Source organism: Pogona vitticeps, chromosome 1, assembly GCF_051106095.1.
Source record: "Pogona vitticeps strain Pit_001003342236 chromosome 1, PviZW2.1, whole genome shotgun sequence".
Lineage (NCBI taxonomy): Eukaryota > Metazoa > Chordata > Lepidosauria > Squamata > Agamidae > Pogona > Pogona vitticeps.
In genome coordinates this window covers 177,750,594-177,776,979 of record NC_135783.1, presented here as the reverse complement: position 1 = coordinate 177,776,979, position 26,386 = coordinate 177,750,594, and the positions used below count along the sequence as shown (strand labels likewise).

At 39.9% G+C, this 26,386-nt stretch overlaps 1 protein-coding gene across 50 annotated transcripts in view; it reads left to right on the top strand.

Annotated features, from left to right (window-relative positions):
• The window catches only part of MAP2 (microtubule associated protein 2), a 334,548-nt gene that overhangs the window by 249,761 nt on the left and 58,401 nt on the right, over positions 1-26,386 (top strand). For 24 of the 50 annotated variants that reach the window (XM_078379383.1, XM_078379378.1, XM_078379355.1 and 21 more), the window contains one exon: positions 18,120-18,197. In XM_078379383.1, coding sequence (XP_078235509.1) covers positions 18,120-18,197 — 78 coding nt within the window. Of the gene's footprint in view, positions 1-16,036; positions 16,151-18,119; positions 18,198-26,386 lie in introns of all 50 variants that reach the window. The other 26 variants (XM_078379318.1, XM_078379289.1, XM_078379420.1 and 23 more) reach the window with 2 other exon arrangements.

Below are 26,386 nucleotides of genomic sequence, written 5' to 3'. Positions count from 1 at the left end.
GGTGGAAGAAGAAGAAAGGCTGGGAATCATTTTGGAATTTCTAGAACTTTGGATTCTAGCACAGCCGTGGGGTCACAAGAGTGCCTTGGGCCTTCTTTCTCCGTCTCTGTGATTTATTTCTTACCTGTAGATAATGATAACTTGTCTTGCTAACTGTTGAAGCTGAGTTTCATGAAATGCAGATTACTCAATGATTAATGAGAATCATACCTGTAATTATGCTCCAGTTCTATATAGGCTGCTGTACCTATAGCAGAAAATTAGGCATCTGGGTTCCAGTTTATTGGCACATACTGGGATTGGGACTCAGACAGCAAGGATGTGAATCCTCATTTGTCTTGTCCTTGGACATTAAGTCAAGGAACCACAAAATTACTCTTAATCCACAATAGAATGAGGCATGTTGTGATTCAGTAAAGGAAGAGAAACTAAGAACAGAATTATTTCTTCTTGCAAATTAGGTATTGTATAAACACTGCATGTAAAGTGTCTTATGCTGATTGCACATGCCACAGTGGCTTCTTTTAAGTACTTTTAAGGATTAGAAACATGGGAGGGATTGTATATGTCATTTTGAAAAACCAGCCAGTTGTTCTGCCCTATGTGTGTGCTTTGTTTCTCAGAGAGAAAATACTTCTGTCTCGCACACTTGTGCTGGCAGTGAGAAATCTTGTAAGACTAGAAAATTCCTCACTGGGGTTTCTTGTCGAGTTAAGACTGTTTAAATAGTTGAGAAAGAGAGGATTTAACATGTATTCTTTACGACACAATTGGCATTCTACGTTAGGTGAGCTACTTATTGGAAACATTTATTTATTTATTTATTTATTGGATTTATATACCGCCCCATAGCGCTACAAGCACTCTCCGGGCGGTTTACAATTTTAATTATAAAGGCTACACATTGCCCCCCCAGCAAGCTGGGTACTCATTTTACCGACCTCGGAAGGATGGAAGGCTGAGTCGACCTTGAGCCGGCTACCTGGGATTTGAACCCCAGGTCGTGAGCACAGTTTTAGCTGCAGTACAGCGTTTTAACCACTGCGCCACATGTGGAGTAGAGAATGGAGTTTTTGTCATAACTACAGAGTAATGGAGGCCAAACCTCTTTCACGGTCATGATGTAATGCTGGAGGTTAGGTTTAGGTTGTTAGGTTGTGATGGAAAGGATGGCTTTAGGGACACTCTGATAGTAGACCCCATAAGTCATAGGACAGGCAGGTTGAAGAACCATTTCCTAAATGTATAAATAAAATTCGTATTTTTATCATGTTAATTTGAAAAGAACCCAGTTTTTGGTGATAAAAGGTAAAGGTTCCCCTTGACAATTTTTGTCCAGTCGTGTCCGACTCTAGGGGGCGGCGCTCATCCCGCTCTTCAAGCCATAGAGCCAGCGTTTTGTCCGAACACAATCTTTCCGTGGTCACATGGCCAGTGTGATTTAGACACGGAACGCTGTTTACCTTCCCACCGAGGTGGTCCCTATTTATCTACTCGCATTTGCATGCTTTCGAACCGCTAGGTTGGCGGGAGCTGAGACAAGCGACGGGTGCTCATTCCGTTGCGTGGATTCGATCTTACGACTGCCGGATCTTCTGACCCTGCAGCACAGGCTTCTGCGGTTTAGCCCACAGTGCCACCACGTCCCTCTAATTTTTGGTGAACCCCATAAAAAATTCAGTGGTAATCACTAAATTTTGTTGCAATCATACAGCTTTGACAGGGAACAATTGTAAATCAAACATGACTGCCACAATTGTGTTAAAACTGGCAGCAGTTTTGGAGAAATGTGATGGAAAAGACAAGGCATTGTCAGTGTTCAAAGGATATTATGCGAAGTTTATGATCTCCTGGAAAAATATGTGTGCCAAGGAAAATGTAAGGTTGGAAAATGTTAACAATTTTATAAAGCATGTTCACAAAGGTATATATTGTCATATAAGTTATTTCTTCTAATACTCAGTGTGATATTATGGATAAAGTGATGGACTACGACTCAGGAGACATTGGTTTGAATCCCCACTGGGCACAGGGGCACTGGTAAAATTGCTTCTTAAATATCTCACTTTGAAAGCCCAATTATGGTCACGATAAATCTGTTCCAGCTTGTCACCACGTATAGCAAACACAAGGTATTACTTGGCCTTCTTAATCTGGCTTTTGTGTTAGTACAGTGTTCTGGAGCAGTGGTTCCCAACCGTGGGTCCCCAGTAGGTCTTGGACTAAAACTCCCAGAACCCTTCACCACTAGCGGTGCTGGCCAGGATTTCTGGGAGCTGTAGTCCAAGAACATCTGGGAACCAAGATTGGGAACCACTGTTCTAGATAACCAGTTTCTAGTGTTTTTTTTTAGTGAAAAATATTTCACTTAATAGGTGGTAACTACAAAACTAGGTGCTACAGCTGTAAAACAACCTGAAAGATCCATCACTTGTAGTATTTGATGATCTTATTACCTGTTACCATGCATATTTATGGATGTTTTAGAGTACATATTTTGTTCATTTAGCAAACTCTTAATATCTAAGCCTCCCAAGTGAGCAAATTAAGGATGGTGACACAGCCTGTGGGAAATTATTTGTGACTAATAAATGAAACATCTAAGCTAAAGAGCTATATGTTTTTTTTAACCTTCAACTTGTAACCTGTTTGAAACATTAAAATACTTGTTTTGCACGTTAAGAGTTGTAGCTTCAGAGCTATTTTATGCATGTTTTAGGGTACATACTTTGCTCATGTGGACTGGTCTGGTCCCTGCTGCTGATCAACTGGCAAAGCAGCCATAGACCACATGGAAGAATAATCTGTAAGGCGCACTCATTCCACAGTGGAACACGGAGCACCTACACATTAATCAGCAGACAGGTTGACATGAAAGGTGTGCCCTGACACTTGTGACAGATGCCCTGTTCCTTTTCATGGAACAGTTAAGGCCCTGGTCACATAAGTGAAATCTTCTTTAGTTATCCTCCAGTTAGTTCGTTGCATTTTTTTCCTGGTCACATGACACACAGTCAGGATCAATACATTTTCCTGACCAGTAGTGAAACTGTGGAATATTTCCTTATTTTATACCTTTGTTGGATAAGTGCATTCCTTACTTGGATTGCCTGTGTACACAACCTGCCCCATTTCTTTTCAGAATCAAAGCCAAGAAGCTGGTCACCATTACTGCAGCATGCATATTACAGTGGTGCCTCACACAACGATGTTAATTGGTTCCAAAAAAATCAACGTTGTGTGAAACATCGTTCTGTGAAACACCATTTCCCATAGGAATGCATTGAAAACCGGTTAATCCGTTCCAATTGGAACGGATTGCCATCGCTGAGTGAAAATCCCCATAGGAAACATCGCTGTGTGAAACAATGTTTCCTCCATTGGAATGTATTGAAGCCAACTCAATACATTTCAATGGCTTTGCGAAGTCCTTTTTCGCTCCTGTAAAAGTGTCTTACAATGTTTGGAAGCTGTTTTAAATGGTTGCAATGGTTAGCCCACCTCCTGAAACCTATGCAAACTGATTTTGGTGTTATTCTGACACTTCGTTAATTTATGGTAATTTTTTGTTTTCCCCCCTCATTGAACTCCATGCATTTCAATGAGGGGGAAAAACAAAAAATTACCATAAATTAACGAAGTGTCAGAACAACACCAAAATCAGTTTGCATAGGTTTCAGGAGGTGGGCTAACCATTGCAACCATTTAAAACAGCTTCCAAACATTGTAAGACACTTTTACAGGAACGAAAAAGAGACATCGTTGTGTGAAAATCCCCCATAGGAAACATCGCTGTGTGAGGCGGCAAATTTAACAGAAAAAGGCATCGTTGTGTGAATTCATCGTTGTGTGAGGCATCCGTTGTGCGAGGCACCACTGTATTTTTTTTTTAAATCATGCCCAGGACATTGGTAAAAGTATGTCACTGGGGGGCTGCCAGCATTACATTACTTGCGGGTAATTTTTATTATTATTATTTCTATGAGAGGATACATTGAATCGTTGATATGCTAATGTCACTGGGGAGGGGGTGATCACCAGTACTACGGCATGGATATCCCATGTCCATTTTGTTCAGTGCATTTCTGCAGGAGCAGCCAGTATGACAGAGGACACTGTCCTAAACAGAAACCCCTTCCTGATCAACGTTCCCTCTAATTTTCAGCCGTACTGGGTGGGGCTCCCCCACCCCCACTCAAAGTTCCATTGCGACCAGAATGAAAGAGGCCAGAAACTATTGCTCTGGGTGTACAACAGAGGAGGAAAGCTGTGTGGAGTGGGCAGAGTCAAATTGCCCCTTGAAGCAAGAGAGAAAATAAACTGATACCATGGTGTAGTTGGCCATAGTGATTCAAATAGGAGGAAATAAATGGGTACTTCTAAAAGTTCTTGGGACGTTTGTCCCAGGATATAAACCACATGACCACGATTCAATACAACTGAGGTATGGAAGGTATCAGAAGAACTAGAGAACATTTCCCTCATGTGACCAGGGCTAGAGTTAGATCTGGTAATCTCTATTTTGGTGCCACAATACCATGGTTCTACCTAACAGTTTAAATCTGCCCCATGTGGAAGATTTCATTGTGTCAGGTTGTTTAGTTCAAGCCTATATTATGACAAAGAAAAGAAAATGGCTGTCACAGTTCTTTCAGGTTGTTGATATGTAGCACGTAATGGATGTTCTTGCTTTCTTGTTTCAGAAGTATATTTAGTATATGCACTTAACTAAGAGCTGGAAATTACTCATTTCTTTTGTTGTCTAGATTCTACCTTGTCAGCTCCTTGTGTTGTTACCCAGGAAACTGCTCTGCACCCAGCTGTGATGCATGCCAGAGACCTTTCTGAAATTGTTTTCATTTCCTGATATCACCACTGTGAATATTGTCAATTTCTTGATCATCATCTCCTCCTGTTTGTTGCCTAAAATATAATTAAATTGGAAGAGAGAATATTATTTCTCCCTTCTGTCAGTTCCTCCTTTCTATTCTTTAGCTGCTACTGTTCAAAAAGTGAAAAGTGAATGTGATTTTCATTCCAAATCTACTTGTGTGATACTTCAGCTGTTGATGAAACGTCCTGATCTTTTCCCCACATATAGAACACTAACCTGTACATTAAAGAAAAAAAAAAATCCAACTGCTGATCTGAATTAGAATAGATTTACTTAAATAATGGAAAATAGTTAAAGCAGCACTTATCATACTGTATTTTTCTGTGTATAAGATGCCCCCCACTTTTCTAACCCCAAATTGAGAAATCAATTTTTTAAACATAAAACAGAACACTTTTTTAAGTAATTAGGTAATATTTACATACCAATACTGTCCCTGTTGCATCTGAGCACTGCCTACAGGCTCCACCTCCAACAAAGTGTGTTCCAATTGGTTTGTTCAGCATCAGCTGACATCAGTTACATAAGACTTGTGACTGGAGGAAGATAAGCCTCCTGATTGGAGGCAACCTGTTTGCAGAGGCAAGGGATGGGCAGTTTTGCAATCATGCGGTTCTCCTCTTGGCTTACTTCTGTGTATAAGGTGACCCTCAATTTTTAGTCTAAATAAATAAATAGAATTATACATGGAAAAATACGGTAAGTTTTCACAATTCAGCAGTTCATGCTAGCTTGTCCTAGCAATTGGGTTTTGGCCTACGTATGCTCTGTTTATATATGTATTGTGTAGTACTAGTGACTGAAGGAATTACTCATTATATGCCACATTATACTGCTCTGCTTTTCAAGTTTTTCTTAAATCAACATCAGTATGAGAAATGCAGGGAGGCAGTGCTCCTTTTTTCCATCTTCCTTTTAATACAAAAGCATGGACACTTGCCCACCCAGTTTTATATATGAATAGGGCAAACAAGCTTAGCATATGCTTAGTTTAGACCAAATGTTCTCTAGTTATAGCTTTACTTTCTCTGATTTTTTTCTAGATTTCATATTATGTTGAATGTAGCTGCTCTACAGCAGACAATAAGAATTTGCAGGGATGCAACATTTATTGCTGTAGTGATTTCTTTGGAATGAGACCCATGGAGCTTATTGGCATCTTGTGATCTTTGTGTGTTTGTCCCACCCATATACAAATTTAACATATGCAGTCACATCCAGATGGTGAAAGACCAGTATGATTCTTGCTTAGAGCATATCAGCTCTTTGTGCCTTTTTCCATCTCCTTCTGAACTCAAATTCACCATATATTGTTGTTTACACACATGCCTGATATACAGTACATTATTTATCTGCTGGGAATAATGTCCTTTTTTGCACAAAATGGAGTTGGAGGAGGTAAAAGAGGAGAGTCATTCTCTCCAGAACAATCTTTGCTTATTGTCTACTTATCGTGGGCCATTTATCTATAATCTTAGTAATAAGGGAGGTACTTCTAAGGATTCTTAAGGTAATCTCCAGCAATCCTGCTGGCCGTACTAGTTTAGAAGAGCCCCCTCTTCCAATCACAGAGTCATATGTTTAGAAGGGAATCCAGGAGGTTATCCAACTCAATCACAAACCACCTTGGGCTTTTCTTTCAGTCTGTCATCACCCTTTTCCAAAATAGTGGACACGTCCAGGAAGGCTTGGCACAATCAGTGTTAATGCCCTGTCTTCAGTGTGCTATCTCCTCTCTGTTCAGTAGTTGTCTCCTGTTTCTATTATTTTGTCATTAGCAAAATATTGTTAAAGAGAGATTTTAAATCAATACCTGTAAGCAAATAATTCACATCACCTAGTAATGCAAAGTTGCTGAGCCAAGGGAAAGTACAGAACAAAGGTCATACAGTGGGGTCTTGACTTAAGAACGGCTCGAGTTAAGAACATTTTGACTTAAGAACCGCTCTCATAGGAAAATATTGACTTGACTTACATACTTAGATTTGAGTTAAGAACTGAAAAAAAAACCACGTGGGAGGCAGGGAAAGTGCAAAATTTGAACTTTCAGTTAACTGTTGGCCAGTGAAAAGGTTCCCTGTCTGCTTCCTCACTCCTCCCAACATTTAGAGAGTGGATTGGGAGACAGTCTTCAGACTGCCTGGTACTGGACTGCCTGGACTGTATTTTCCCTGCCTTCCCTCTACCTTTCTTGACCTAAGAAAAAAGAAACAAAATATCCCCCTCTAGTGGTTGAAGGAGGAATGGCAGCTTCCCATTAGTTTCTATTTACGGAAAAGAGCAGATACGGATCAAATGGTTTTCAATGCATTCCTATGGGAAATGCAGATTTGACCTGAGAACTTTTTGACTTGAGAACCGCCTTCCAATATGGATTAAGTTCTCAAGTCAAGACCCCACTGTAGTAACATTATGAAAATGCATTGGGAGATGGATTAGAGGTTTTGAAATCAGTTTAAAGTCATGTGGTGGTCACATGGGATTTGGGTCATTATGTGCATCCTCTTGGGGAAACATTTAATCCTTTTAAAGCAGTGCTGCATATCAGTTAAGGGGGAGCTACACAGACTTTAAAAATTCTTCCAGTTGAGGCTTTGTCCTGCACCCACCTGCCCTTGCATTAGTCGCTGCTGCTGCTATGGTGTTATTTCTAATATTTGTTTTATTATTTTTATTTCATTCAATCTGGCATATCGATATGCCAGTATTACAGATGGAAAAAATAAAACAGAAGTTTCCTGCAGCCTGTGGAAGCCATACAGAGGCTTCTCTTTCAGTCAATCTTTTAAGTGATAATAGCCTTTTCTCCTTGAAAGCCTCTGAGTGAAGATGCCTGGAGGTGGGGGTGGGGAGCGAGATTACCAGCCCTTACAAGAGGGAAGGCAAGATGAATTGATCAGACATTGACAAGGCCCTGCAGATTCTAAACTTGCAAAGGAGGGAGCACTTTCCTGCGCACGCTGCCTGCCATTTTTACTATCTTTTAAACTGGCATATTGCTATGTCTGTTTAACAGATAGGAAAAAAACAGATCAGACTCCAGCCCGACACAGGTGCATGGACACGCACGCGCACACACCAGGGCCTGGCGAAAGGGAAAGCACATCAGTGAGTGGTGGAAGTGACAAGTCCTGCAGACACAGTACACTGACAGAGGCATTCTTATAAGCAAAAATGAATCAAATTATATCGATTGCATGAGTTAAAATAAGTGACCCTTTTGCCACCCAGTAAAATACCTTGCTTTCTTACAAAAAAGCATGCTTCCCTGGGGGGAAATTCAGAACTTCCATGTGCGTCATGATTAAAAATGATTAAAAACAGACTGAATCTGATTCAAATATGTTTTTCCCCTAGTATAATAACCATGCTGAAGGTTGGGGTTTTTTTTTCTGTGTTCTTGTCAAGCCCTACAAAGGTGAACTGTCGGTCAGAATGCACATGAAATGAGCCTGATTCAGAATCTAAAAACTTTTTCTTTGCATAATCCACCTTGGATTGCTACCACTGCACAGATACAAAGAAGACACTCAAAGCAAATCAATGTGAAAATGCCTATCAGTATCAGACCTTTTGTGAGCTTATCCAGCTTCACATGGAATTTGACTGGTTTGTTCTCCCTCCCTCCCTCCCTCCCTTCTTTCTTTTCCTTTCCAAATATCACTAGAATCCCTTGAACTTCAACTGAACCATAAGGCAACTGTGCAGAGTTTAATAGCTACCCTCCAAAGATTCCACTTATCCATTGGATCTACTATTTATAGGGCCCATTAGTACCAAATGTCTGGGTGGTTTTTGTAGTAGTCATTAACAGCAGAAAAACTGTTTCTGCTGCATTGGCTACTACTTGCTTGTCACCAAAAATATCCATCAAAAGAGTGCTATGAACTGAATCTTTCTTGATAAAATCCCTAGCGGTAATTTGTTTTCATATATGTTTTTGGATGCCTTACATTAAAACTTCCATTACTCAGCAAAGCTCCCCCCCCCCCCGGCCCTCTTTGGTTTTCTCTTTTTTTTAAATCCATCATGATCAGGGTCATGGAAAGTTTCTCATACTGAGAGTTTTGAATGCTGCAGGATCCGGGACAAGATTTTGTTGCTGGAATAAGACACAGTCTGGGCCTGATTGAGTGTCTGTGGCTAAAAAGCAATTCCAAGATTGGAAGGAATAGACAAATACAGGAACATGGGATCAATAGTATAACTGTGTTTGTGAGCATGAGCAGTGAAAATGTGATGATCATGCTGTTGACTGTAGTACATGTTTGAGACCACATATCCCCTAGTCCAGAACTGGGCAAAGTGCGGCCCGAGGGCCACATCCACCCCGCGAGCCGCTCCTGTCCTGCCCGCGGAGAGTTTTGAACGTCAAAACCATTTATAGCTTTTTTGTCTAAAGTTGATCAGTTGCTTATCTTTAACATACCACAAAAAACCTCTTTAGTATTTGTGAAGATTAACAAGTTTAAAATAAAAACGATCATAACATCACTGTTTCATTTTATTTTTAAGTAAAGTTGGTTTGGCCCCCAAACACAGTTCAGATTTTTCATGTGCCCCCCCATAGACATTAATTAATTAATTAGTCCTACACCAACTTCTCTGCTCTGCAGTTGCTTCCAAGTTCACCTCAGTTTGCTGGTTTTGATCAGAAATGGCTTAGAGTCAGGATATCTGAAAGACCACCTCCTCTTATGGCGAGTTCATAATTTGAGATATATAGTGGAAAGCCTGTTGTGTGGCTATCACTTTGAAAGGCTGGGTTAGTGGTTGCACAAGAGAGGATGTCTCAGGCAGCAGGAACATATGCAAAGTGTAATGTCCTAATTGGCCACTAGAAGGAAGCTGATAGTATTTTCTTGGACTTTTCTGGCTGTAAATGGCAAACTGTGTCATTAACAATATATAAAACAACAAATTACTTGCACAACTGAAGCAATGGATACAATTACATAGAACTTCATTTATTAAAATGCTACCTATAAATGTAATGTTTTAGAAGTAACATTTCAAGTAAGGTAACAGCTTTGGGGGCATTAAGCACCATTGTTGTGTGCTCTGCAGATATACCGTATTTTTCGCTCCATAAGACGCACCTTTCCATAAGATGCACCAATTTTTAGGAGAAGAAAACAGGAAAATATAATCTGTTTTCTTCGCTCCATAAGACGCACAGACTTTCCACCCCCCTGTTTTGTGGGAAAAAAGTGTGTCCTATGGTGCGAAAAATACGGTATGTACAGTACATTGGGGGAAGCACTAATACATCTGCAATAAATATTAACTTTGTAAACAGTGGTTCCCAAATTTAACCCTCAGATATTTGGGAGATACAACCCCCAGAAGCCTTAGCCAAAACCGGTAATGGCCGGGCCTTCTTGGAGTAATAGTTCACAGACACCCATGATGTGAAGTTTGGAGGCTGTTCCTCTGTACAGAACTGGTAACTTTTTTCATCACTGTTACTTAGACTTGTTCTTAAGCACAACACAGAGAAGCTATAGTAGAAAGCTCATGAGTGTTTTGCAAAAACCCGGCTCCTTTTCCTGCATGAGTATTCAGGTCACAGCAACCATTTTCCTATCATATCTGCTGTGTCGACAGGACAGTTATACAACTGGGGGGAAAAACTGGCTTCCAGTCTCTCACAGCTTATTTTAGCTTGAGAAATTCTTGCAGAAGTTTGGATATGAAGCAAGACCAGCCTCTCAAGGAAGGTGTACTTTTGTTTAGTTTTTTAATGGAAGACTAGAGATCTGTGAGGTTGAAGAAGACTGTGTGTGGCCAAAGCCTCCTTAGTTTTGTTAGTGGTGGTCTCTTTGTTGAAGAAATACCATTTTTTTTCAAGCAGACAGTCCCCCTAGACCTCACTGTCTTTAGATATGTCAGATCCCATCATCCCCAATTTATCTTTGCATCATGAGCTTTATAGTTTGTAGAGCCAAGTTGGGGAAAGCAATTTAAAAGCAACACAAATAGCACTTCTGATGAAGCCCATAGCAAACATCATCAGGAATCAATTGCATTGTAAGTGCCCCTGTTAAGTTCACAGCTAGCTTTAAGAAACAAATTAAAAGCACTGACTTGATGAATTAAGCATTAGCACTTTTATAATTCAGCAGCAATGAATTAATTTTCCAATTCCTAATGGTTAACACCAAGAAATTAATTCTGAAATTTATTTCAAGTACATAACAGCATCCTGGCAGCTGGGAAATAATGAGTAATGCAGCAAATTCTGTTCAAAATGCGACATTCCTAGATACATAATATATTCTAGTTTTGCAGTATTTCAGTTTGGGAGCCCTGGTGGGTAGAAAAGTGATTTATAAATTAATAATTCTAATAAATTATACTTTGAAAGAGTATAAAGCCCATGCTCTATATGTAGTTGGAACAAATTAAGTTTTGAACAAACAACATGACAGCTAATCCGGGACTCTCTTCTGTGTTTGGGTGTCTGTCCTCCTAGGCATCTGTATATAATGTTGGAAGTAAAGTCACCAGCAGATTTTTCCAGAAAAAAAAACTGAAAAGCATTTGATTATGTTGAAATGATTTTAGCAAAATAGTCTGAATAGATTTTGAAAAGACTAGCTATCTATTCACAAATCTGAACAGAACTCTGTGAAGCTTACTTCCTGTTTCTTCCTTGGAGATAACTCTTCCCCCCCCCCCCTCTAGAGTAGTAAGCAGTAGGGAAGAAAGAAGCAGGTCAATTCAAACCTATAAACTAATGTGTAAAGCCGTGTTGCTTAGTTAGACCTCACATTACTCTTCCTTGTATCACATAATTTCTAATTTGCTGTGGAAGGGATGGTCTCATACAGCTATGTAGAATCATAGATTTGTAAAGTTTCCAATATTACTGATTGGACGCAATGGAGTGCAGTTGAAAAGGTTTTGGCATTGGATTGGAGTGGCTGAGATCTAGGCCGAAACAATTGCTAGACTGAACGCAAACAGGCTCAATGAACAGTAACAACTGATGGCCTTTAATATAATATGTAAATTCAGTTGATTCACTTGTCTGCTTTGCTTGGGACTAGCAGTTGGATTTGGACCTCATGCTTTAATCATTGTTAAACCTCCATCCCCCCCCCCTCCAACCAATACTGTACAAACATGGATGTAAACCTGGCTTTTGAGGCTGAGAAACTACAGCATGAACAACCAACTGCTTTTTTCATTGAAAAATTCATGGAATGCAAAATTGTTTGTCATAATAAAGAACTTCTGGACAGTTCAGTGGCTTAGCTATCTGGCTGTGGAGCCAGCAGTTGGGCATTTCTTTCCCCATTTGAAATGGTCCCTTGAAGCTCTGCTGTTCTAAGGTTCTAATGGAGAAGATTTTAACTATTCTGCACTCCTTAGTATTCAGTTAGGACAGGGAATTATGACAGTTATATTTCGCCTTTTGTGCACTTATGACAGCTTGCAGTGAACATAAAATGAAGAAACAACAATGAAAACTAAAGACATGTAATTTTTTTGAAAAATGTTTATGGGGTATAGAATGCTTGGATGCTGTTTGTGTACAGCATGTGCACACTACATCTCACCTTCAACTCCCACATCTCTGAGAAATGAGTCATTCTGCTAGAAGTTATCTGTTTTTTCACCCACCCAGTATATTTGCAATCATTTGAGTGAATTATTAATAGCCGCTTAGTACTTACATGAACATGACTTGGCAACGACATAAATCTTAGCTTGGCAAATTCTGGACACATGGTTGATCTGGCAGACACATTTGCTGGCTAGAGTCAATACTTCTGTCACATTCCAGTGCAAACAAATTGATTGTAAAGCAATGTCAGTTGTAAAATAAAACAAAAGAAGAAAAATAACTGGAGCCAGAAAACACCTCGAGGGCCACACTTTGATTGCACCAACTGGATAGCTACACATACCTGGTGCCAGTCATTCCTAAGACAGGAACAAGAAGATATTTCACATATCCTTTATAGGAGATCCTATTCACTATACCCACTGTATCCTGTTTTATTGCTATTATCTAGATCTAACACACTGGGATTCAAACATGGGCCAGGACAGGAGCTCATCTCACCCTAGAATTTTGAGGGAGGCAGCCCTCTGCTTTGGTCACTAGTCGTCACTGGATTTTAACCTAGGCTTTTAAGAATACAGTAAAAGAGTCAAAGTCCTCTTATCTATTTGTGTTGGCTTTTCTGATATTCAGCTTTTTAAAATGTCCTTTCATACTGGATATGAAGAAATCTGCAAATTTTAGTGAATTCTTATTTTAACAGGATGGAACAGAAACAAAAAGCTAACCAATCCCTAGCATCAGTGTGTGTAGAGTTACTGCAACAATTAGAAACAGAGTTGCTTCTGAGGAATAATCACAGTTGGACTAAAACATATGTAGATATTCAGTATCTGCCGTAATAGAGCCTCTGCGTAACCAGAGGTCTAACTAAAATACACTGGGGTCTTGACTTAAGAACATTTTGACTTAAGAACTGCTCTCATAGGAAAATATTGACTTAACTTAAGTACTTAGATTTGAGTTAGGAACTGAAAAAAACCCACGTGGGAGGCAGGGAAAGTGCAAAATGTGAACTTTCAGTTAACTGTTGGCCAGTGAAAAGGGTGCCTGTCTGCTTCCTCACTCCTCCCAGCGTTTAGAGAATGGATTGGGAGACAGTCTTCGGACTGCCTGGTACTGAACTGCCTGGACTGTATTTTCCCTGCCTTCCCTGAACCTTTCTTGACCTAAGAAAAAAAAGAAACAAAATATTCCCCTCTAGTGGTCGAAGGCGGAATAGCAGCTTCCCATTAGTTTCTATGGACGGAAAAGAGCAGATACGGATCAAATGGTTTTCAATGCATTCCTATGGGAAATGCGGATTTGACCTGAGAACTTTTTGACTTGAGAACCGCCTTCCAATACGGATTAAGTTCTCAAGTCAAGACCCCACTGTAAAAACTTTGTGCTAGGCAGTATAATTGTGCAGAATTTTATATCAGATATTGAACTTCCATCCAGAGAAATCAGCTATTCTGTGTTTTATCAATGCATTTGGACTATCTTCATACAAATAATTATGTTAATTAAGGATGGCTAATTGTATACTACATGCAAACTTTTTTTTTTAATGGAGAAGCATTCCAACACACCATTTCCCACTTGGAAGTAGGCCAGTACATGAATGTTTATAGCATATAAAGCTTGATACACTCCTTCTTGTGTTCTCCTGCTTCTGTTTGGCACATGGTCCATTGGAGTGATCCTTCATAATCAGTATATTAATACTGGAGCATTCAACTCCCTAACAGCCTACCTAACATGGACAATAGTACAGAATTATGGGTCTTGTAGTTCAAAATATCCAGAAGGCCGAAGATTTTTCTCCCCTTGTCAGAGAGGATTCCTGCCTCTTCCCTGGAGCAATAAGAGCTGGCTCAGAAGTAATTACTTTCCTTCTACAGCAGTTTCTCAGAAAAAAGATTTGAACTTGAAAAATGCTTCTTACTTGCCTAGTAGATGGTAACCCAGGGAACCACAACAGAACAAGCTCAGCCAACACCCAGCAATCAGAAATTGTTTCAGGCATCTTTTCTTACATGTATATCTCAATTTAGGTGCTAGGGAATGGGGGCAGGAAGTGAACAGCAATGTTTGAAATGTTAGTAGAAAAGAGTAAACACATTTGTGTAATGATTGATGAACTTAGAAATCTAATGTGTTTTTGAAAATGTTGAATGTAACAACATCTTAACATGTTGACTTGCCATTAAATTGCTATAAAAGCCTTACAAGAAGCAGTTTTGAAAAATGTCATCCGTTATTTTCCTCTCTTCTCTTCTCTGTTTTTTTTTACTTAGGAATATGGGAAAGGTTTCTTCCCAAAACCCAGTCTTTCTCCCTAGATTCTGCTGCCCCCCCCACTCCTGCCCTTACACACTGCTGTAAATTGGCTATGTGATGTCAACTGGACATATACTATCATGCTTAAAATAATGTGTGTGTCTGTGCACTTTGTTTTGGAAAGCCTCTGTACTTTTCAGGGACTTCTGAGGAATAATTATCTTCAGGAAGTGCAAAGATTCTTTTTAAGAGGATGTTTGGGAGGACACAGACATACTTTGGGAAGAATGTATTATAATTGCTCACCCCTGTGGCCTGAAAAAAGAGTCCTGTAAAAGCATTTAGCCAAGGTGTGGGACATTCAAAGAAGATTGGTGGCGGTAGGGAGAAGCAGGATTGCCCCCCCCCCCCCGGCTGTCCTGGCAAGTGTTCTGTAAAGCTAGTTGGCTGAAGACCTATTGCTGCCTGAGCAGATAGTTACTGCCTGAGTGGACAGCATTAAATAGCATCCAGTCTATGAGTACATGGTATTTAAGGCAAAACTTATGATGATATCCATGGCAAGAAATTCTTTAAGTTTCTCTCCCCTTTTCTTGCAATCAAAATACAGCCATAATAAGTTAAATAACTAACGGTTGTTCTTTCCTGAAATTTCATATCGGTTTTTTGAGGTAGCGATTCTGCTCTGTCTAATGTTGGATGTCGCCTGCAGAACAAAGTCCCAGGCACGCTGTCTTGTCTTGCCCTTAGGCTGGCCTGAAACCACTGGGATCCACCAAAAATTACAGTGCTCTGTCCCTAGAATGGTTCTTGACCACCTCCTCGCTCTCACGGAGGCTCCACAGTGTCTTTCTTCCCCATGAACTGCCAATTCTGGGCTCAGCTGGGAGTGCAATAGTGAACTTCTGCTCCATGTCAGATATTCTGAATTGAGGAGGTAGAATATGCATGTTCTGTGCATGGTTGAGTCTCCAAGGATTTTTGCCATAGTAGAGGACCCCCTTTAGCTGGGATATAATTCAACAACACATGGTGTAATGCAGCCATGAAGGACATAATTGTTCCCTTTGCCTGTATGAAACTCCATACCTTTTGATTTTATTTGCTTAATTGTTGGTAAGAGACTTGCTGAAAACTATTTTGAAAACTGTTGCAGAGCAAAACAAGGATGAGGGTGTAGCAATTAGTTTCAGGACTATAGCCTTAGATTATTGTCATTGTTCCTTTTTTTTTTACTTTTTCTTTGTGTCTTTTTCATTAATGTGTTTCTGTTTGTCTTGTTGTTAACCCTGCTACTGTCCCAGAAGAAGTATCTGCAAGGATAGTCCAAGTAGTAACAGCTGAAGCTGTGGCAGTCCTGAAAGGTGAACAGGAAAAAGAAGCCCAGCACAAAGATCAGCCAGCACCATTACCTTTAGGTAAAGCAAGTCATCTCAGCTGTGTGTTGTGTTATAAACATCAAGCTTTTGCACTGCAGCTGTGGCCTAGTTGTTCCTTCCCCCCCCCCCCATTTGCTATTTATTAGTACTTTTTTCAACTTGGGAGCTGAGATACCGGGCATGTTTGCATGGTTCTGATAAGCCATGGTTCCATTCAAGTATTAACACAGTAAATTACCAAACATGGCTTATCTTCTCTGTTTCTCATTTCTCCTGCCTCTTTTACTAACTCTTGATTTGAGGTGAGCATCTGAAAAAACAAGTTGAGGAAAAATCCTGGTTGTAAATTCATGTGTCATGACAAGCTGTGGTTTAAACAAGCCTGTTCTGTAAGCCACAAGTGAGCTTGTAGTATGGTTTGTGGCTGGTTTGGAAACCACGGGGTTAGCAGAAATGGGCTGGCCAAATCATACCATAGCTTGTTGTGATATTCTCACTGTCCAAGAGCAAGAGCCCTCTCCACATGAATGCTTCACACTGCCTTTTTGGTTATTGATGGAGGGCCAGATAGCTGGTCAGTTGGAGGAAGGCTAGCAGTATTCCATTACCCAGTTTTTGACAGACCTTGTTTAATGCTTGAGGTGTCTTTATCTTTTAAGTAACATCTTCTTTCCCCACAATTAAATAGAAATGATGCGAATGATAATACCTTAGTTTACCAGATGATTGGTTCTACAGAGAGTCATCTGGTTCTGCCACATGCTTTATCTACATTTTTATTAGAAGTTGCAAAAAAGATGCCATTTTTCATCATAGGAGACCAGTGGAGTTTTAAGGTCCAGAAAATTCATTGTTGAGCAGGAAAAAATGGTTACATGATTAGTTATAAACAGAACAGCTGCCCCCAAAGATACTTCTAAATGATGCTTACGTGCATGTTCTGTGTGCTGATTGTTGTATAATGTATTGTTGTGTATATTGATGTACATAGTGAATTCCCGTTCATTTCGATCAAACTTTCCACCATTAATAGAGATTAAACAACTATATAACATCACAGGTTTGTAGGGGTGTGTGGAAATGAAGTGCTGTACAGAACTCCACAGATGTTCTTGTGCTGTTACAAAAGCTTTCCTGAAATCCAAAAATATTTTCCTAAAATCAGAAACAGTTACTAAGAAAGATGAGCATAATTCTTTGACATGTTCCTCTGTGTGTGTATGTGTGTGTGTGTGTATGTATACACAGAGAGACTGTCTGCCTGCTTGCCTACCTCAGATAGCTAGATAGAGAGATAGATAGATCAATTGATTGATCGATTGATCCTGCTTAATTTAGTACATGCTGAATTTTCCCACTGAAAGAACTGACATTTAGAACTTTGGGTGGATCCAGTCTTTGTTCTTATTTATGAATAACTCTTGTGGTGCTGTTGTTTTGTCTCTCTGCTCATCAGGTATAGTAGCTGGATATTTATGAGAAGGTTATTTTCAAGGAAAGGGGACTTAGCTGTGGGTCAGCCTCCAAGTAGCATATACATGTGAAGTGTCCTCCCTTAACCCAGATTTTGTATTTCTCATAAATATTATCTTGCTTGATTTTTTTTTCTGGTTTTGGCTTGTGAATTTGTTTTTTTTCAGGGCCCATAAGAATCACAAGATCAATCTTTCAAACAGCTGGATGTTAGCAGAAATCAAAACCCACACTTCAGTGTTCACACACACACACACACACACACAGACACACACAGACAGACACACACACACGGTTTATATATATCTTTTATTCCGAGAAATTTATTGCAAGACAGTTGAGCAGATTTATGACCACAGTGTTACATCTTCTGAAATGAATGGCTACTACTGTTGGTATGGCAACATGTTAAATTAAAGTCTCAGATTTCAGCTCAATTGAAATTTTATCATACACTGCCAGTCTGGTCCCACTGGCACAGTTTCTTATCAAAATAATTAACCATTGTGTCTCGTTTCTGCTGTTCAATCTTTAGCAGTTGAAGAGACCGCTAACCTGCCTCCTTCCCCACCCCCGTCACCTGCTTCAGAGCAGACTGCAACACTGGAAGAAGGTAAGGCTTCTCCCTTGGGCATTATAGGGTCGGTCTTTAAGGAGAGAAATCCAGGAATCCTAGTGAGCGAGGTAGGAGGATGTTTTTGACAGCATTCATTTAAAAGCATGAGGTTTTTTTATGGGGGAGGGGTTAAGAAGTTTTCAATTGCATACGTCTATAAACAGTAGGATCTTTAACTGTATTGTACGTATGTGGTGATATTTGAGAATATGTATTAGCTTGAATATAGGAGTTGTGTTTATTCTGTTGCTGTTGAAAAAAAAATATTGTAATTGCATATGAAAAGGCTCTGATATATTTTGTATCAGAGGAGAGAATTCCACCAGGTACAATTTCTTTCATTACTGGTTCTTTGATGGGGAAAGTTGTGTGTTGAAATATTGGCTGAAATTCTGTTGCCTTGTTACACAAAAGGCATAAAATCCAGTCATTTCTAGCCAGGAATTAAGGAGGCCTTACTGGGATTCTTGAGCATGTGCGTACCAAGCCAGTGGCTGTGCACATTCCCAAGACTCCTGACAGTGACTTATTAATTGCCGTCTATGAATGACTGAATTTTCAACCTTTTGTGTAACAAGCCAACAGAATTTCAGCTATTATCTCTTCTGTGCAGTTATTAGTTTATTGGAATTCTCTTAACCTCTGAGTTGGGCAAGCTACGTTACACTCTGCTATATCCAGCTGAAAATGTTCCTAGGATCAATTTCTAGAGAGAGAGAAAAAAGAATCCCAGCATTTTCTGCCAGCCTTTAGCACATGAGTGACAAACTCAGCATATGAAGATTTTTCCATTATTCTATTGTCATGTAGAAAAGTCACTTAGCGGTTGACTTTCTGTCTTTCCTTCTCTCTCCTTGTTGTAAGTCTATTGTATTTTAAGTTTAACATATACTTAATACTTAAGCATATACTTAAACTTAAAGGTGTAAAACATAAAACAATGTCCAGAATCCTGCTAAGGTTCCCATGTTTGCATAACTTGCCATGGGCAATTCCAGCTATTTGGCAAAGTACCAAGATGCTTCTCAGCTGTGCAGCCAGGCGTGTGGCCAAGAGGTACCCCTGGTAGTTGAGCAATTGGCTGCAATTTGATAAGGCAAGTAAGCACACACCTTACACTGGTGTTTCCCAAACTGGGGGTCATGATCCCCAAGGGAGTCACAAAGTGTTTTCTAAGTGTTGCCTTATATGTGTTGTATTTCTTCCTTGACCTTCTGGAGCGAGATATTTAAGTTAGTGTGTACGTGTATGTATGAGAAGCAGGCCCTTTCGGGGGAGAAAGAAGCCTCCACTTTCTGATACACAATTACTTTACCCATCAAAATGCATTTTTATGTAAATATGGCGGGGAGTTGCCGATTACCTGACTATTATAAAAGGAGGCCATAACTCAGAAAAAGTTGGGAACCACCGTCTTACACCAACCCCAGTAGGATTCTGGCCACTGTAAAATGGAAAAGACATCAGGATTAAATACTAAAATATGCTCTGTTTCTGGAAATATTGTTGAGCATATCATTTCAGACTTGTTCAGTATCTTATTTGCTTTCGCACATTTCAGTTCTTTTGTGAACTTTGACTGAACATTAAGGTGTTAAAAGTACAGCGGTGTGACAATTCCTACCTTGTGGTTTGTAAAGAGTAATAACATTTGAGTCATTCTATTACAACTTATTTGGAAGAAGAAGCCTAGGCTTTTGGAATCAATATTTTATTTCTGGGTTTAAGCCCAGAAATTTCATGGAGTAGAATCTCATTGAGCATCAGTTGGGAGGAATATTCCGCAAGAGGTAGCTCTGCCTGATTTTGGCCAAATCTGAACTGCACAAGCAGAGAGCACTGGGCATGCCCATGGGCAACCGTGGAGTTCGGTTTGTACAAGGAGGCATTTGATACCTCCTGGTTACAAGCTCTGTCAGCGTTTGTAATGGCCTGTTGCCCAAATAGAATAACTAAAGGGAGTTTTGCCCGTGAGATTAAAACCTGCAGAAGAAATTTTGATTTGCCTATAGTGTGGAATTCCCATGGCTTCCATTCGCAACCCTCTTCAAGACCTGACTTAGGGAGGGAATTGTGGCTTAAATTGAGAGCTGTGTACAGAAAGAGTTTTCTTGGTCACCTAAGGACCTACGGACCCTTAGAGACAGTCATGTTTATTTGCATGTATAAAGCTCAGTACATGCTTACGAACTTGACTGAATAGGGATTCAGCTTTAGAGCCAAAAAGGTTCTAAATTTGAATCCTATCAGTTATTATTATTATTATTTGTTTAACTCCAGTACTACAGTATCATCTGAACGCCACTGAATTTAGATCATGGCGGAATTTCCTTCTGTCAAACAAGGAATGCTCTTTCCTCCTTGCTCCTTTAGCACCATCCGGACTATGCATCTGAGGTGTGTTTGAGATTATTTGTCCCAGATCTGCAGAACTGTGATGGGAGAGAAGCTGAATTATGAAAGAGAGCATTGGTGTTTTCAAATATGCAAAAAGGACAACGGATGCACACTTTATTTCACATAGTTTAAAGGGAACCATCCCAAAGCTGTTGGAAAGTGGTATATTTAAACATGGAACATCCAATTGAAAATGATCTCAAAATGTATTGGGCATTTTTAGGCACACCAGGTCTTTTTCGGGAAATTGAACACTGATTGAATTTGTTCTTACATTGCATTTCAGCCTTTGGAGTGGTGTAAAGGAATATTTCCCAATACAGGCTGCCTTCACATATTTGTGGAGGGTGTGTGTGACCTTTTGAAATTAGAATTACTTGAAATCAAAGTGTGCTGCTTCTATACTGCACCATTGTACTTAAAGCACTCTCTGGGCAGTTACCATTTAACAATGCAGGATACTCATAACAATCCCCAAGCAAGCTGGGTACTCAGTTTACCAGCCTCAGAAGGATGGAAGATTGAGTCAACCTCGAGCCGGCTACTTGAGCCCAGAGCCTTCAGTTCTGCAGTTCAGTCACTGTGCCATGAGGCTCCTGAGTTTAAAGAAAACTCAAAGATGTTCATAACTTGTGGTCTCAGTCAAATGCATGCAGTTAAGCTCAGTGTAATCCAAATGCTACTGACAGGCTAAAGACAAGATAGATTCTCTTCTGTGTAGCTGCCATACATGCAAGTGTTTTCAGGTGGTTTTACATTTGATTTTGGATGGGAAATACCAGCCAAAGTGCTTGAAACCTTCATCCTATGTTGTGCTTTCCATAATAATCTTTTCAGTCTGTATTAGCAATGTCCATCAAAGAAATGCCATCAGGGTTGAACTAATCGGCACAGGAATGAGTGATGACTTGTCAACCTTCTGTAAAAAACAACAACATCATTGGAGCTGAAGTGAAGTGTTTCCCTTTTAGTAACAGCTTATGTTTTTATATTCTTTTAAAAGTATAAATAATGGTAGCAGAAAAGCATAATCTCTTCTGCCACTGATGTATATTAAACCCTTGTTTAAATTGTTACAGAATATAGTCCAGACTATGTATTTTAAAGTCCTGTGCGGATTTCACTGGAAGAGTTACACATGTGCTTAATCCCTCTCATCAAAATCAATTAAGAACCAAATATACTTCTTTGTAACTAATTATTGCCACATTTTCTTTTAAATGAAAAGTTATGATTGGACACTTGCTTTTGAGTTTCACAGCCACTCTACAACTTTATTATGTCATTAGAGCATCTCTTTGGGGAACACCGTATTCACAGTTTTTCCTTGCTACATGTATAAGACAGTGTACAAAGACTAGAGGTAAAATAGCCACTTTCTGTATTTAAAATATCTTCCACTGGGGCCATGCTCAGTCCAGTAAGGCAGCATTTGAAGGGCTGAATACCCAGAAGTGTTCTATTATGAGATTTTAACATTCAGTTCCTTCCTTCATGATACTGACATGAGTTTGAGAATCACTGGTGCAAAACATTGATAGCACTGATGGTAAAAAGTTGGCTAGGTAGCTCAGTGAGTTGGAAACTAGAGCCAGAGATTAGGACTTCCCTACTGCGCCTTCCAGAAGAACAGCCGGCTGTGTAGCCTTGCACAAGCTGTTCAGTTCCAAAGCACTTCCTAAGAAGGGAATGGTAAACCACTTCTGAATAATCCATACCCAGGAAACACTGGAAAGGGGTGCTCTAAGTCAGGATTGACTGGAGAACATGTTGTTGTTGATAATGGTAAAAGAATGCATTGTTATTCATTTAAATTAATTGACAGAACTACAGTAATAGAAAATGCTTTTTAAAGCGAGGTGGCAGATCTTTGCATCACCTCTCTGAACGTAATATTGGAGTTATTTGCAATTATTCAAAATCATTTTTCCCCCACCTGTGTGTTGTTCACCCTTTGTGAGAGTAAATTTGATGTGTGAATTCATTAAATTGCAAGCCCTTGAGATAACACAATGGTCAGTTGGTTACAGTTGCTTGTCCTGCACCCAAACAGAAGCTAATGACACAATCACCACCTAAGGCCTCAGCATATACTGTATGAAAAGCTTACAAAGTGAGCTAGATATTGCTTGTGTTATTTCAATTCAGAGCTCATTTTCTGATTAGCCAGTAGGCTCTTACTTACTCTCTTTTAGAAAACTGAGGTTCCCATTTGCAAAAGATTTCATGGCTATTCTATCTTAGAAGAATCTTAAGATCTTTCTTTTTGAAGAAGTTGTTGAGCAGGATTCAGATTAAAAATTGAAGATACAAGTGTACAATTGGCTTTGAATTATAGTTGCTAACTTTGATGGTATTGTTTTCCCATCATGTTTAGTTTGGGTAAAATTACAACTGATTGGTCTCCAAGAACACTAAGGCTCTCAAATGCCAAATTTACTTCACTGGCAGCTTTTTATTATCTGTATTACTATCTCAAAGTGATGACACATCTGCAGGTCATTGTGACTTAGTAGAGCAAGTTGTTCTCACTTTTCCAAATGTTAATTCAAAATCTGTGTTTCTGGTGGTGGTGGTAGTTTTTTTAAGAAATATGTAGAATCAAGAAAGTAATACATATAAAAACAAATCACTGCCAGAGAGCCAGTGCTTGGGCAGGTTTCTAAATCCATTTTTATACATTGAGATATAATTCAGGTACTTATTTTCGTGGTTAGCAAAAACCACTGTTACAAATGTTTGTTCTCTTGTGTTGCTAAGCATCCAAATTAAGCTGTTCTTATATAGACTTCTCAAAGCAAGTGTTTGTAAGATGAAAACATTAAAATAATTGAGCCATAGTTAACTAGTTTTAAGTGCATTTTGTTTTAACAGGTTTTAGGCTAAAATCCTACACTCTGTTACCTGAGAATGTGCCCGATTTAATTCAGTGCTTTGAAGTAATACATCACAAGTAGGAATATTACCTGTAATGTTACGTATAAAGCTAGGGCCCATTGGAGGGCCTCTTCCATTGTGGTACTGGTGAAGAAGTCATTCTTTATTCTTCTCTGCCACCATTGTGGCTGCACAGACTTGTCTGGCACAACTTTTTTGAGTGGTCAAGGACCTGTTACATCACAACCCAATGGAAGAGAATGCAGACCACACTGTAGCTTACTATGAAAAGTTTGCACAACACTTTGCATGCAGGATTGCTCAGATCCACTCTGACTTGGATGCTGTAGTTCATACAGGTCCGGTGAATGTAACTAAGCCCCCTGCTTTTCCTGGGTTAATGGATAAGTTTCAGTTTCTGCAGCATGAGGATGTGTACAGGGCCCTTGGAGGGTGAAGGCTACCACATGTCTGCTGGACCCTCACCATTCCTGACTTATAAAAGCTGCAAGAAAAGGACTGGTTGAGTGCCTAGGAGGAGTAGTGACCACCTCCTTCCAACAGGGTGGGACCCCAGCATGCTTAAAGGAGGAAACAGTAAGACTATTGTCGCATGGGGAGCGGGCAGTTAAAGGGACCAATGGCAAAGGTCACTGAAGATTCCTGCCAGGGTTCTGGAGTCTGAAAGGATTCCCAGGTATGTTCCGTTTCAAAGATGTCTTTAAAGGACACCACCTATTTTGCTAGATTAACATAACATTGTTGACAGTGGTCTGTGATCAAAACTGGAGAATGTTTTGGATACTAAGTCCTTTTCTCCATGACTGTTTTGGCCCATTCCTTCCTTGACTCCAATGGCATGGAGTCCAATGGCATGGAGATTTTACACCTGTATTACAGTGGTGTGACCTAGCTAGCACTAACAGTGGTTGAGATTACCCTTCAAGATACAGGAATGCAGAAAAAAAGCAAAAGCAAAGCGTACTGTTTATATACCACCCCATACTGCTTCAAGCACTCTCTGGGCGGTTTACAAGTTAATTACGTAGGCTATACATTGCCCCCCCCCCCTGCGAGCTGGGTACTCATTTTACCGACCTCAGAAGGATAGAAGGCTGAGTCAACCTTGAGCCGTCTACCTGGGATTGAACCCCAGGTCATGAGCACAGTTTTGGCTGCACTACAGTGGTTTAACCCCTGCGCCACGAGGCCCATCTATTATCCCTAAGATATCCCTGTAGATATTTTCTGTTCTATATCCATGTATGCTTCCAATAACCTTAAAAGGGGGTTGGGAGGAGCCAATGACAGGCAAGTGCAGGCAAAACCCATATCTTTTCCTGCCATGAAATGCTCAGCTTTCTTACTTCTTTTGGTTGAGACCTCTGTTTAATGAAAAACGCATCACTCCTTTTGGCAGCCGAATTAGGACAAATTCTTGTTAACGAAAGCTGCATATGCAGAGAGGCCCATCAGGCAGCAGTTTTCTCTTTTCAGTGGACTGTTCTTTGTGCAGCCACTCATGTGCCCTATTTTGTAACCAGTGCATGACATGTTGCACAAAGAAGAGCCTCCCGGGAGTGGGGAGATGATTGTGCAGTTTATATAATATTGATGTGGGGAAATTATTACTTCAATACATTCAGGTTATGTATCATAACCTGTTTAAAGCATTCACTATATATTTCCATTTTGTTACTGTTTTTTTCCCCTCCTGTCAAAGGAAACCAATTACTGAGTGTACAACTAGTGGTCACCTTATGATCTGCAACCCCAGGGCTGTTGTTCACTAGGAAGTTATCAAGAGGTGGGGCTATTTAAACATCCGCCTAGAGTGGTCCTGATCCGACCAGATAGGCGGGATATAAATAAAATAAATAATAATAATAAATAATAATACTTGGCCAAGCCATTAAAAAACCACCAAGCATAGCCCCCAGAACAGAAATGGTGGCCCACTGGTTATGTAACATAATGGAATGAAGCTTTGAACTACAATACCTGCCTTGTGGGCTGTGTTATAACCTCTGTGGATCAGAGTACTTCTAGATATACAGTCCTCTTTATGGTGCGGAGTGCCACAGAGTAAGCCCCAAATATCTTGTGTGGCATTTTTTAAAAAGGGTCTCCCAGTAACACATTACTGGATTTCAAATGTAATTCATTGTAGCCACACTTTTAAATGTCCTGTGTTACACATTAAAGTCCTTTTAAATGTCCTTGTGTTACACATTACAGTGTTCAAGGAAGGAAGGAAGGAACCCTAAGATTGATAAGAGAATGGTGTTAACAGTTGAAAAACTTAATTCTAATGGTTGTTGTGGGTTTTTCAGGCTCTTTGGCCGTGTTCTGAAGGTTGTTCTTCCTGACGTTTCGCCAGTCTCTGTGGCCGGCATCTTCAGAGGACAGCACTCTGTGCTCTGAAGATGTCCTCAGAGTGCTGTCCTCTGAAGATGCCGGCCACAGAGACTGGCGAAACGTCAGGAAGAACAACCTTCAGAATACAGCCAAAGAGCCTGAAAAACCCACAACAAACCATTACATCCCGGCCATTAAAGCCTTCGCAAATATATTAATTTTAATTGTCTTAAAATTACAGTATCCTTAAAAGTAACATACAGTGTCATTACATGTTTCAACTGGAAAGTTAACTTTTAGGTTACTTTTGAAATGTGACTTCACTCTGCTCTCATTACCTATGTCATTCCAAATGAACTAGGCATGTGCGGTTGTCATCCTGAAGATCCCTGTGTGTGCAACTATCATTGCAAGGAGTTAGGCATAATTTCTTGGTCTCTACTGTAAAGTTGTGAACGGAATCCTGTACAGCACCAGAACAGCAGAAAATTCTGCTAGTGTTATAATGCTGGATATTCTGGTGTCATTGAGAAAATCGAGATCACGCATCTGAG